This window comes from Colias croceus, chromosome 25 (genome assembly GCF_905220415.1).
Source record: "Colias croceus chromosome 25, ilColCroc2.1".
In the NCBI taxonomy this organism is placed as follows: domain Eukaryota; kingdom Metazoa; phylum Arthropoda; class Insecta; order Lepidoptera; family Pieridae; genus Colias; species Colias croceus.
In genome coordinates, this window is record NC_059561.1 from 6,261,610 (window position 1) to 6,276,675 (window position 15,066).

Genomic DNA, 15,066 nt, shown 5'->3' on the forward strand with positions numbered 1-15,066 from the left:
TCAGAGTGCAAGAAAGCTTAGGCAACATTTTACATGAAAATGTTTCGATGGGATTATTATTACTATGAAAAAAGAGATGTGTTCAACCTACACGCTTATGGAAGAAATTCCGCAAAATATTACCTTAGTAAACTAAATTTTTATTAAATATAAATTGTTAAATAAGTTAAACATAATTATATGCTAGAAGACAATTTTAAAGAAAGCTTTTTTCCAACCAAATACATATAAATCCATCTACGTTAGGACTGATTTTTTTATTGTTCCAACAAGATTTTTAATACCTAATAGCAGCAATTGCGCATCTCAGGTAAATTTTAGATCAAAAATAAACCGGCTCGTGAAGGACTTGAACCTCCGACCTCCTCTTAAGACTTTTGATTAGATGGATGCTCTCACCGCTGAGCTAACGAGCCATATTTCAATCGCGTGAATAATGCATATATGTTTTTAAAAATTTCGTCATACAATACGCGATAGCAAAAGATAGTCAAAGATACAATTTTGATAATAGTCAATGATAGATAAAATACGCAAATAATAAAACTAGTTAGCCTTTGTAAGCTGTCCAAGCAAATATCAGGAATCCGGTCAGTTACATCTTAAATTCATCATTAACAGTAGATAAGTAGCTGTTTAAAATTTATACTATTGCCCTCTATTACACAAAATATTTTCATTAGCGTTGATGTAAACAGAATGTTTGGTTAAAAATTCGTCACAGTAGAAAAAATTCGGGGCGTTACAAAGCACCACTTTTTGCTTGTTAAGTGAAAATTTTTATTTGTATATTACTATTTCCTGTTTCCTGCACAGATGTGTGACCTTTTTAGAGATTAAGGTGTAAGTAAGTATCGTTTACATATATAATAATTATGAGCAAACATAATATACTACTTTTTAAATAAAACTTTATTGACGAAGAATCTGTTAGCAATAAAATCTGATAAAAGTTCATTACTTATATCTTGTTCTTGCACAGCTTCCATGCTAGTAAAAATTGGAAAAGTTCAAGATTGTTTGACTTCTTTATTCTTTTCTCAAATATCATAGAAAGCTTTGCTCAAAATTAGCTGTAATAACTGTATAGGATATTTAATACTCCGTAAATTTTGGCGATGCACACATAAAGAGTTGCCTCGACGAGATTGTTTCTAAGCAACAAGGCCGCCTTTCATACATATTATGTGCCTGTGTATTAATATTGTATGAAATTTTTGTCTGAGTTTGTTTGTCCTGGTATGTATGTATGTATGTACAAAAAAGCATAAATCAATAAATAAATGTAAGTAATAGCTGCCGTGTTTTTTTTTCATGAAAACCTCCCTTATCCCTTAACAAAAACCTAAAAAAATAGCCGAATTGGTCGAACCGTTCTCGAGTTTTACGCTTAGCAACACAGTTGGTGATACGCCAATTAAATTTAAGATTTAAATTAGCTGTTAGTAAAAATATAAATTCAGTACTGAAAATTTCATTCCTATAGCTTGAACCTCCGATATCCTCTTTAATTTATCGATATTTATTGAATGCTCTAACCGCTGAGCTAACGAGCTAAATAAAATATTTGTATTTTGTGAATAATTTTTTATAATTTTATAAGTATAAACAAGTGATCAAATTTCTGTTCAATATTTATTGAATCCTATAGAAAACGTGCCTTATAATTTTTCAGATTGTATTTTCAAGCTCTATAACTAACTACCTATAGGGAATAAGATGTGCGCATAAAACAGACTTTGATTAAACTATCCATATTCATTGACAACAAATTATTAAAATCTTTGGCTACATTCATAGAATTCATAGGTACTAGACATTACTATCATTACCTATCTAATAATAGATATTATCTAATTTATCATTAGGTATCTATAATTGCTTATTTCGGTTTACCTACTACATTCAAATATTCAATTGTTTCTATTATTAAAAAAACAAAATGTATTTTGCTGATTCGACGCTTCTTTAAATGGGGCGCGTTTTTAAATGAATTCTCTCATCGATTTCCCAAAGCGCATGTCACGTTTCCCGCCATTTCGGTTATTCGGTAGTACCGCGACGCCATTGTTGTAAGGCGAACGTCACGCGTCCATACAGCCAAATCTATGACAAAATACAATATATTAAAATAAAACAAAAAACCAATATATAAATATTTAAAAAATTAAGATTAATTTTCACGGACAGGTATAATATTTTTAATGCTATTTTCAAATTGTTCATAACGGTATAAGATTATTGTTACGCAGAGGTTATAAGACCCAAATTTGAATATGGAATAAAATCCGAATGTTTTTTTTTTCAGTGTTTTATTTTTTCTTATAATCTGTTGGGATATTTTAGTCATCATTTCTGTAATTTTTGAGTTAAAATTTTGATTCTAAAAATATTAATCAGTGCTTTTCATGGTACAGATTTTCCTTTTTTACAGTACCATTTATTTTACATAAATAATTATTTAGTGTGATAATGTTCATTTTGCGTAAAATTATTGGCACGGTGAAGCAATTTTGAAAGATGTAAGCACATTTTCTTTTTCCATACAAAATTTCATTCGTTGTTTAAATATTTATGAATCAATAGGTAGTAAAAAATAGACATCGGTTTGCTAATTTAATGTTACTATAGAATCTCAAAGATTGATTAAATCGTTTTTACGTGTAAATGAAGATAAGTAGATAGTGACTAATTGTTTACATACAAATAATAAAAAAATCGATACTTAGATAAGACGAACAGCACGGTTGGTGTTTGATAAACATTCATTACGAATATTACACACACACATTAAGGATATTTTCATATAGTATTAGGATATTTTCAGTAAGCTTTATGCGATATATTCTATATTTCATTGAATTTATAGTAAAAAGAGATTATTTTCTATAGATAAGATTGTACTTTTCATATGATGGTTCGTGTTGGTTACACCCAGAATTTTATTGTCTTTGTTTAGATTTATGTTAGACAATTATTTGACTCTATAATATCTATTAATGAGAAATAATCTCGTTCTACTTAAGAATGCACTGAAATAAATACGCCGTTACAAAATTCATTTCTTATTCTGTTAAAAAATACAGACTATTACTACTACCTACTTTTAACTATTTTATGTCTCTGTTATATCTAATAGAAATTTTAACCAAACCGCCATTAGTTTAGTTATAGGTGTTATTACTGGGGTAATATTAAAAGATTCGCTAAAAATAATACAATAATTTTACTGTTACATATATTTTTATTTTTAATATCAAAGGACATACGAGGACAAAATATAGAGTTATAGATACATAATATTATTACCTACGTAAATGATAATAATACGATCATACCTATTAATTATAGATTTCTTGAGAATAATTCTTCGATAGTTTTGGTCTTAATCTATTTAAGTTACAAGATTACTTACCTACAAGTTTATTTACTGACATTACACAGATTATTAATAAAAAACATATGAAAAGGTAAAAACAATATTTCGAAAATTTCCTTAGTGACGCCTGAAAATGTGCTTGAAAAAGCTATATTATAATTACCTAAGAAAAAAATAAACTTCTTTTCGATTTATAACTAATTTTCCATGAATGAATATAGATTTTCGTCAACTTTATGCCAATGTAGAGACCGTAGAGACCATGTAGAGACATTTGGCATAATATATTGGCATATTATCATAGATTAAGCAATAGTTACACTGCAAATAGTATTGTAAAAGAATGGTAATAGAACGTAATAAATAATGCTTATAGGTATATGGTAATGTGAACATTTTTATTCTGTGGTGGTCCTAAGTATGTGTACCTACTGTATTTGTTTGGAGAGATTTGATTATGATTCTTTTACCTTGTATCTTCCATATTAAATTTGATGAAACATGGCGTTTCAATAATTTTCGTAGAAAATATGTTCGCATTTGGAATTAGGTTATCACAGATTAATCAGTAAAAAGACCTTCTTGACCGAGAAATATTGTAATCATCTCAATATAAAGGGAATTCAGGTGGGCATTTAATTACTCTGTGATTGTGTAATGTCTTTCATTCCTTGCTTAAAATTACGGAATTCTCCTATTGGCTGAATAAATGAAAATTTAGGCTTGAATCAAAACCTTTGGCGTGGTTTGGTTAATGAGTTTTCGAAAAGCGGCTTTAAATATGATTTTACGAGAATCGGAATTATTTTTTACTGTTGTGGTCGTTTTGACAATGGAGATTTTAAGCCGAGTTTTGGAATGAAGTAATAATAAAGTTTTGTTTAAACTATTATTTCAATTACTACTGTAGATACTACGTAGGATACAGAAGAGACTAAAAATGTTATTGTAATAAATATTTTTATTTATTTATAAGTACCTATAGCATATACCTTAGTACCGTAATTCCTTACGTAGATAAACTAAGGTTTAGGAAACCTAATCTTATGAATAAACCGATAAACAGTAAATTAGAACAGTAACCAACTTCAAAGGTACATTTCCTTTCCCATCGGGTTGCCTAGTAGAGATTGCTGCTAAGCAGCAATCTCTACGGCCTACTAAGGCCGCCTCTTGTAAAAACTATGCATTTCTTTTGTATTAATGTTATTTTTGTCATAATTCAGTTTGTGCACTAAAGTGTTATAAATAAATAAATAAATAAAACAGTAGAAAACGTCATAGTAGGTATGCAATTTAATAAATAACCGTTTTTGTGTTATTTTAATTCCTCACATGTATTTTAAATAAACTTAGATCAGAACTCCTTAACTAAATACGAAACATAATATAAAGGTAATAATATATAGATGTAGCAATACATAGATTGACATTGCCTACCTAGCCTGTACGCTCCATGAAATTTTAATGGTAAATAATGGATTCCGATCAGGTAACTGTTTAGGTTATTCGACAACCTTAGGTCTACATTGAATACTAATAATAGCACTGTTATCTGTTAGTGGACAGTTATATTGTAAATAATATATGAGAAACATTTACCTACTGCTACGTTTTTATAGATTTTTAAAAATGGTTGTTTACGGTTTATTTTGTTAAAAACTTTTCTTAAAAATAGTGTACTTACTCAATAAATTGTATTGTTTTGATATGTACCTATAATTATTGTTGTTGTTAAATACAAGTAGAAAATATATTTGGATTTATACGATACTAGCTGTGCCCCGCGGTTTCATCCGCATTGCTTGCTCCTATTGGTCTTACCATGATGATATATAGCCTATAGCTTTCCTCGATAAAATGGGCTATCAAACATCGAAATAATTTTTCAAATTGGACCAGTAGTTCCTGAGATTAGTGCGTTCAAACGAACAAACAAACATACTCTACAGCTCTATAATATAAAGTATAGGTATATTTTAAATTTTTATCCTAAAATCCTGCCATATGAACGCTTGTTGAGGTGGTATGAATTATTTTTTGAATTACAAACAAGACAATATGTAACACATCTTAATATCAGTATGTAATATTAAGTCGTATTCTTTGATATCAGTTTTCTCGTGAACATACATTGTGAAATGTTCGAAATTTCTGTAAAAATATTATTTGAATGTTTACTTGTGCTTTCAATATGTATAAGTAAAATGTAGTATGAATCTATAGTATTGTGAAGGTTTTAAACTGATTTAATAATTGAATGTAAAATAGTTTCACCAATTTAAGGACATACTTGTACATAAAGAATGTATCCAGGGTGGTCTTATCTAGCGATCTTTGTGGGCTTAAATAACAACATGATTAAATTACTGATAAAACCTTTTTAAATAGTATATACTTATATAGTAAATGTTGCAATGAAATTCAGATATTAACCTAACTCAAACACTTTTTTGCCGAAATCCATACTAATATTATAAATTCGAAAGTAACTCTGTCTGTCTGTCTGTTACTCAATCACGCCTAAACCACTGAACCAATTTGCATGAAATTTGGTATAGAGACATTTTGATACCCGAGAAAGGACATAGGATAGGTTTTATCCCGGAAATCCCACAGGAACGGGTTTTCTTTGAATATGCGGGCGAAGCCGCGGGCGGAAAGCTAGTAACTCATATTTTTACAACTTCGATGCCATTTGCATATCTCTATCTACTTGATCATCAAGAAAAAAGTTTTCATATAAATACAGTTTTATAGGAGTATAGGGTAAACGCAGCTATCAACGACCCATCGAAAATCTGAAGGTATTACCGACCTATAAAAGTAATTCGAAATTTAAACGTTTCCAGAACTATTCTAGCTATAGGTAGGCAAAGTTATACACGAATGTATTACTTGAGCATCGTATACTTTAACGTTAGAGTGAGTAACTGAGCAAAAAAGAGTTAAAATGCGTAAGTTGCTGCGGGGTAGCGTGGAAGCAGGACGTGTCGTACTGTTCCGTTGTTCCTTCGGGTAAGTACTGTGAGTATCTTTTTAAGACATTTACAAACAAATGACATCTATACTTTAATTTATATTACTAAATGTCAATGCATTTAAGTGTCAACTTTTCATTTCTTACAACATTTTATTAATAAAAAGTAATTTGAAACGATAAAACTTAAAATTAAAATGGGACGGTGTTAGCTTCACCAGTTTAAGTCGTGGCAGGTATCAACGACCCGTAAGTCGGCAATGGCAGCAACGTAACTTTTTGTTTTATTTTCTTTTATGTTATTATATCACACTAACACAAGTGGTTTTATGGACCAGTTTAAATCTAAGCTATGAGTCTTCATAAAAATCTATTAGCGACTAAACTTTTTTGTCTAGTGTTGTGTCTTTTAGCGTTGTCAATTTATACAAAGTTATGATATTTTCGAGGATCCCTATCGAATAGTTACAGTAGTAAATCATTGTTTTTTTTTTTGTTTAAACAATATGTATTTGTTCATATTTTGTATGACATTAATCAATTATAATCTATTTTATAGTCTGATGGTCAAATGAATTAAAATAACCATTTTTTTATGGGTCGGTAATACAATTTAGGTTTATACTTACATACTTTAATACCGACCCATGTGGGTCGGCAATAGCAACTATAGGAAGCTATTACCGATCGAATATAGATTGTTTAGTTTCTCATCTACAAATTCAAATTTGCAGAATGTAGAATAAAGATGTTTGTATATACAGATAATATTGATCCTTAAACATTCTGCTCGTAATTGAGCGTGCAAATATTAAATTTTTATTACTTTTATGACATAATAGGTGCCTATTAAAAATTATATTTTTTTTAGGTTAAATTAACATAAAACATATAATTAGGTATATTTTTTCCAGAAATATGGAGCCACGAAAGCGGCGAAAAGTATTCAGTAAAACACAACTCGCCGAAGCAATCAATCAAATAGCATAACGAAATATCCTAGAGTTTGAAATCCTTAATTTAATATATGTACTGTATATATTAATAGTATTATGTTGACAACAAAAAAATACGAATATATTTGCATTTTTATTTCATTTTATTAAGATCGGTTATCATCATCATCACTAGCTTCTATACATTCTATTGCTGGAAAAAGGCTTCCTCTCACATACGATCGGGAATAGCTGCATAAAAATCGTTTATAGCTTCACAGCCGTTTTTATGGGTCGGTAATAGCAACAATCGACTAAGTCACATTGGAAATTATTTTTTACAAGATAATCCTTTATTAGAATGTATTTGCTTCAATAAATACATTTTTTATACATAACACTAGCATATAAAATGAAATTATAAATCTTTAGAAGAACAAGTATATTTAAAAAATATGGTTGATTTTGAAATTGCCTTAGAGGGGTCGTTAATACCTGCGTTTACCTTACATATATGAAGAACTTGAATATCATGACTCATGAGTCAAACTGCTTACAGTAGCGAACGGTATTGATTTCGGCTTGAGATGTAGAGTTATCTCTTGAGATCTTATAATGTCATATATTGAGTAGATAGTTGATTATTTGTATAATATGTTAACTAGTTATTACCCGTGGTATTGCTTGCGTAGAATAATCAGAGATTGCAAAGATTGTATTTATTTAGTTAAATGCATTTACCAAGTGTTTCTAAATCAACTTATCTATAAAAAAGAGTATTGGCTACAGTATTATAGGCTATTAGATTTAAGATTTACAAAGTTTAGGCTAAAGAAGGAGCGTGTGTGCGAGCACACGTGTCAAAAGTGAAACTTCTTTGGCAAGATTAAAATCGGTATTGTCAGGACGCGACCTTAAAATTTTACTCTCAACGCGCCTAAAGAAGTTTCACTATAAAAATAATGAACTAAGCTAAAATGTTGCAGAATATTACAGTATCTACGTAATAGTACAAGGCTTAGCGAATATTAAGCTTAAAATAATTTTTGCTAGTCAACAAACAAACATAATTGCGAGCCAACGAGATGATAATGTGTGAATACATACAACATTTTATACATTTCAATGTAGTGGTTTTAACTGTTATTGTTGCATATTAATATTTATTATTTATCAGTACGCCCCACGATTTTAATTTTAAATTGATAATCACGCCCGCATTGCCCATTGGTATATCATGTTTCGAGGAATGTGGTAATCGAACGATTATTATAATTGATAATGGATGAACATATGAAATTAACAGCTCGTTATGTATTAACATCTCGTTTTTATTCGTATTATGTTTTATATAATTGTTTTATTACTATTAACTATGAGAGTTTTAGGACCTTTTTATTACCTAATGAGACAAAATATTGAAAAATAATTGTGAAAATCTGATATATTATTATAGACCGTAATATAAATTATTATTGATAAAAGCATCACCGTAAAAATGTGTTCACTACCTATATTATATTTTTTGCGAATTTAACAACAGTAATACCTACCTATATCATCATCAATAAAAATTAACACAAAAATTAAATAATTTTATCATCACAATAGCTATAATTAAAAACAAAAGTTTAAAATTTAAAAGTGCAATTATTGTTACAGTAAACCAAAATGTGCTCCAAAACAGCAGTAGCGTTAGTGCAAAAGTTCGAGTGAGTTTATCCAAAGTGTATTCTAGTGCAAGTGTGAAACAGTGACATGGAGAAAGTTAGCTGATCCAAGGGTCAGCCGCGCACGCCCAGGAAACGATTGATTCGACGCATTATGGTAAATATTTCATTATTTTAAGTGTATAGCAAAAGTAAACATTCATATATTACTTACAAGCATCCCCCCGCGGCTTCGCCCGCTTTGTCAAAAACCTAATAAATTATATACTTAAACCTTCCTCTTGAATCACTCTATGTATTAAAAAAATCGCATCGAAATCGATTGCGTAGTTTTAAAGATAGGGAAATAGGGACAGTGAAAGCGACTTTGTTTTATTCTATGTACTGATTATAAAATATAATCCATTACTCGCGATATAAATGTGTTAGAAACATAAAGCTGAAGTGTGTTTGTTTATTTCTTATCTTAAAGTTAAGTCACTAAATATGAATTTTTCTATCTGGTGATAGGTAAGAGGCTAGAGAAGTAGAGAGTGATATAGGCTACTCTGTACTACAGCGAACTGCGAAACATCTTATTCCCATGGAAATTTCCCTTGACAACGCAAGCGAAGCCGCAAGCGAAATACAGAATGATGATGATTAAATAAATTGTAGACTGTACTCAAATAAAACTTAGGTACTTACCTTACTTAGCCCTGTTTTTAATATAACTATTTGAAATTGTAGATAAGATCAGGACGAATAATATTTGTTAAATTTTAACCGTCTATGGACTTACCTTTGGAAAAACTGAAACGTTTTAATTCGAATGGTAGTGGAGTATGTAGATTGTAGAGCAACATTTCGGTGACATTCTATATAAAACGGGGACAAAGTCACGGTATTACAGCTTACTAGTTTATCTAAATATAACAAGAAAGGGTATTTATTCATAACGTACAAAGGTATCAAATTAAAACCAAACAAAATTGTATCTCGTAGAGCAAACGACAATACCCTTTTTCAATTCCCAGTCAAAGAGACCTTTTTTATGATCTCCAGAGAAAACAACCGCTATATGAAATAAACAGAACATAAAAAACTTGGCTAACAAAACGTAACGCTTTACAGCTTTGCTGCGATAACAAATGATATGTAGTGAGTACAATTTTTACATAATAAATAAAGTAAGGCTGATGTAACCAGCCAGCATTACGAAAGCTTAAGGGAATACACGTGGATCGTAATTTCAGTACAATCGTTGGCTCAGCTTCGATAAAGAGGTCAAAGTCCATTTCAATTCTGGAATATTGAATAAAGGATTATTTAGTTTCAGTTGGAATAGAAAACTACGATAAAAGGAATAGTTAGTAGCATGCAAGACTTTCAGCAACATAGTAACCGATTAAAATTTAAACACTGATGAGTTTAATTCTAGTTTTTCGGTAGTAAGGCAAATGTTGATTGAATTTTAATGAAGTACGGATAATTATACTGTCAAATAACTAATTACAACGATCTGTTAATTTGTGTGAAGAAATTTTTGAAATCATGGTTTAAAAATTTATCAATACCATCAGTAGGTTTTAGGTCATTTCTGTGTCATTGTGAACGTATAGTTTAAAAATGCTTATCTTCCGAGGTTTTTTTTTTCATTTGGTAAATTCTTAACTCTACATATTGCTGAATCAAACATTCAAGTAATATAATGAATACAATTTGTTTTTTTATACAAATTTTCGAAGTTTAAAATCGGCGCTGAGACACCCTTTATTTGCAGCATCTGAAGACTCATATCATATCATATCATAGCACATAAAAATCGAGACACCCTGTATATGAAAATTATACCTTCAATAGAAATAACCTCAAGCTATTTCGCAGCAAGTGTTCGGCGAGTGGGCCCAAGTAGAAGTGGTGGAGCTGGTGAACGACGGGTCGGGGCTCGCGTTCGGCATCGTGGGGGGGCGGTCGTCGGGCGTCGTGGTCAAGAGCGTGCTGCCGGGCGGCGTGGCTGACAGGGTGAGTAGTAGTTCTTGTATTGTCTTTCTGATCTTTAGGTTAAGTGGAATTTATGTAGGTACTTGAAAATGGTTAAATAAATAAATATTTCAGGACAATTTTCACACATGGCACGATCTGATCCCATACTAAGCTTTCGCTTGTGTTATGGAAACCAGATGGCTGATAAACATACATATATAATTTTAAATAAATACTTATAACTATACACTTATACTAATACACTAAACTTCTGCCTTCTGTATTTGTTGGAAAAATGTTCTGCATCTGTCATGTACGACTTCTCGAAAGTGCCTCTGCGTGCTGGTCAATATCCTATAAGATTTTTAAAGTTGTATAATTGTTAGACTGTTCTCATGTTGAACTGCTAAATGCGGCTGCAAAAAGAGAAGTAGAATGGTAATATTAAAAACACCATTAACGAGAAATTAACGCATAGGTACGTAGGCATAACATTATGCATAAAATAATTAGGTTTCAATTCCAACTCTAGTTTTTTAACCTGTCCAATATTCTTCGAGTCTTTGTAGAAAGAGGCAGATTGACCTGTAAATTTTGAAAATGTCAATGTTTGCATCATGTGCCCTCCATATACCAATTTCCTCCGTCTTTATTTATTACAATACAATAAAACAACGATCAACGTCAAGTATAATAAAGTACAATTCGATATTTGTTTCACATACCCTTTGTTTGCAAAACGACCCAACTTTTTTCATTACCACTGGGCACCGTACCAAAGACATTTCTCTTGTAATGTTTACGTGTTCCCATTGTATTCTACCGGACCAAATAACCGTTTTATTGAAGTTAAATTCTCACTCAATTCAACGTATTGGCACCTACGTGTCATGAGATATATAGATAATGTGAAATAATTTACAGGACATAAACCGGGAAGTATATAAATTATAAAAATGTGTGCGTGTACTAGTGTACACAGGTAAGAAGTGAAACTTCTTTATGACCTTATTAAAAAAAAAAAATATAACGCACGGGTAAAAGGAACTTTTATTTTCATTGCTCGTATATATAACAGTGAAAACATACATGATACAAATATTAAAAAAACTTGGATTTAAGATGAAATTATTGTATTATCACAGCACCATGAACCTTAATCTGTCCGTTTAAAGTAGGTCAGATCGAGTCTAAAGAAGTCGGTTACATACAAATAGACAAAATCACATACTCATAGGAGCAAATGTCGTGTTACATAAAGGTAGGTAGCTATAGAGCCACAGCTAACAGAAACTATCAAGCACACTGGGCAAACGGCAAATGTAACAATTGCAGCAACCTAAATATTTCACTGAAAAAGAAACAATTTCAGACCATTCCATCCATCACAAAGGTCAAACGGTTCCACAATAGACGTCCTAGATATTTGACCTAGACTGGAACGAAAACTTATTGGATCTTACATGTTTTGGCTTTCCGATTTTGTAAACTGAAATTAAAGTAAAGAAAGAGAGCTTCTTAAGAGCTCTGCATCAACTAATATGACATATTGGGATAGATAATAGATATACATATTACATACTAGTGGTCTGCCCCGGCTTCGACCGTGGTACATATTTCGCAATAAAAGGGAGCCTATGTCCTTTCTCGGGTATCAAAATATCTCCATACCAAAATTCAAGAAAATTGGTTCAGTAGTTTAGGCGTGATTGAGTAACAGACAGACAGACAGAGTTACTCTCGCATTTATAATATTAGTATGGATATCAATTCAGTTTTTAATAGAAATTTCATGATATAATGTATATGTCAGCACTGGGGGTTGACCATGTTTTATAGAGGTAGCAGTATCATTGCCAGTATGCGAAAGTGATAGCGTAATATAGCGCTGTAATATTTCCACGCTGGTTACAATACTGCTATAAGACATAATGATACGGGGGTTGAGCACAGTGTTAGGAGAATTAGACTAACGGTTAATTTTGCATTATATTATATACTAGTGGTCCACTCCGGCTTCACCCATGGTACATATTTCGCAATAAAAGGGAGCCTATGTTCTTTCTCAGGGTCTAAAGATTGTCTGTTTCATTAAAATCGGTCCAGTAGTTTATTCGTGAAAACATACATACATACATATTACATACATAATTACAAACCTTTCCTCTTTATAATATTAGTATAGGTATAAGTTAGGATTACCTACTTATACCAAAAACCTAATAATTGTCTTAATATAAGGCGTAGACCAATTTAAAGTTCTACAATCAGACCGTATGCTGAGGTAAGAGGGTTACAACTAGGGTTGCTTCGCCATAAATTATCGAAGTTTCTTCGCAAGTTCGCTTGTGTAATAAATACGAGAAGGGGTAAAAACTTATGTAAGTGGTATGCGGTAACGAAATATGCGGAACGGTTGTGCCTTATTAAACTCTGTTAGAACTACTTTTATTAGGAAATTCAATGAGCCAATTTGGATCTTGTTGTTCAAATAGATAGCTCTTTTCTATTTTTGAAGTGAAACGTTGTTCAAATAGACAGATCTTTTATATTTTTAAGGTGAAATTTCTTTAGGCGCGTTGAGCGTAAAATTTCAAGGTCGGTGGCAATACCGTCACGTCATGGAGTAAGGCGACGATTTTGGTATCTTTAATCTTGCCAAATTTTCACTTCTGACGCGTGTGCTGCACACACACATGACACACGCTCATTCTTTGTGGGATGTGATGTTCGGAAATAACAAATCAATGCTGATTATGAAATTCCAAAAGAAAATAAGTTTACAAATCTGTTTGTATTATTCATTTTATCCACCACTTAAGCATACGAATATTTACTGTGTCCGACCTGCGGAAAAGTATGTCGATCCCGCATTGGATTGTGTGGACACCAAAAGCATTGCTCAGGCAAAAACCTATGATATATAAAAAAGCTAGATACGTTACCCGCTCTCTATTTTGGCAAGAAAAAACTCAGCTAAGTGCCCGAGATTCACTTAGTCACGCACCATTCAGCCTCGTGGCTGGACGTTCTTTTTATATTTTAATCGGCAGTTGTTATTACGAAGTACATGAGTGAGACATGTATTATGTCTCGTGCGTGAGAGTGAAAGAGAGAACAACTGTATTGGTGATAATGCGTTAGTAAGTAGGTATGTATTAAATACGCTGTTTTTTAGTGCAATGATGTTGGCGTATGCCGCGTCTACTAGTATAATAGGTCATTGGGCAAAAACCATAAACCGTCTGTAAGGTACCTAATAGACGTACAGGCCAACGAGGATGACTGTTAATACTTATTGAAGAGTGTAAAGGTAACATTATATTTTAATAAAAAAACATGATCTTATTTAACACCTACGTCTCACGAAGTTTACAATTTTGATTTGAAGTTTGTCGCGAGTTACGAATTTGTAATTAACCTTGTTAGAAGTTCCCTTTCCAAAGAAAACTTTTAAACGTGAAGATATAGAATTGGAGACATTAAATTATACAGTTTCATTTCTGTTGCGTCAGAAATGGAAAATAAGCTATACGTAGGGTTGATAATATAATTTAGGTATTATTTTTAATTGGTCTTTGAGCATGAACTGATACGTAGATACCTAAATAATTTATATATAAAGTTATCTAAATAATTCTAAGAATTTATTATTTTTTATTTGTTATTGACTGCTGTGTATGTGTGCGTGAGTCTGATAAATAAACAAAAAGGGAAATAATGAATGACTCCTTCGTATAATTAAGAAAAATATACAAAAGTCCATGAATGGTGCATAGTTGAATCCAAAGCCCAGTTTTATCCCTTGTAACCATTTCATGCAGCCCTTCCAAACAAACATGTTATTCAGTAGTCATGACAACAGTGTTTGCATTTCATTACCTTTTTGCTATTTATCTTGTAAGTGCGCAGTTTCTTTTACATGAATCAACTCGGATAATACTGTACTATAATAGTATAGTGCTGATTTTCAGTGGTTTGTAGTCAACATTGATATAATTCAATCAAAGCTTTTTTTTGTTTGATCCTACTTATATTATAAATGCGAAAGTTTGTGAGGATGTGTGTGTGTGTGTGTTTGTTACTCTTTCACGCAAATTTCACTTAACCGATTACAATGAAATTTATCACATATAT

General features: G+C 31.3%; 1 protein-coding gene across 1 annotated transcript in view; it reads left to right on the top strand.

Moving 5' to 3' along the window:
* The first annotated feature begins 2,066 nt into the window (after positions 1 to 2,066).
* The window catches only part of LOC123703322, a 131,602-nt gene continuing 118,602 nt past the window's right edge, over positions 2,067 to 15,066 (top strand). The window contains exons 1-3 of the mRNA XM_045651281.1: positions 2,067 to 2,190; positions 8,957 to 9,121; positions 10,831 to 10,968. Coding sequence (XP_045507237.1) covers positions 9,119 to 9,121; positions 10,831 to 10,968 — 141 coding nt within the window. The 5' untranslated portion in view covers positions 2,067 to 2,190; positions 8,957 to 9,118. The remainder of the gene's footprint in view (positions 2,191 to 8,956; positions 9,122 to 10,830; positions 10,969 to 15,066) is intronic.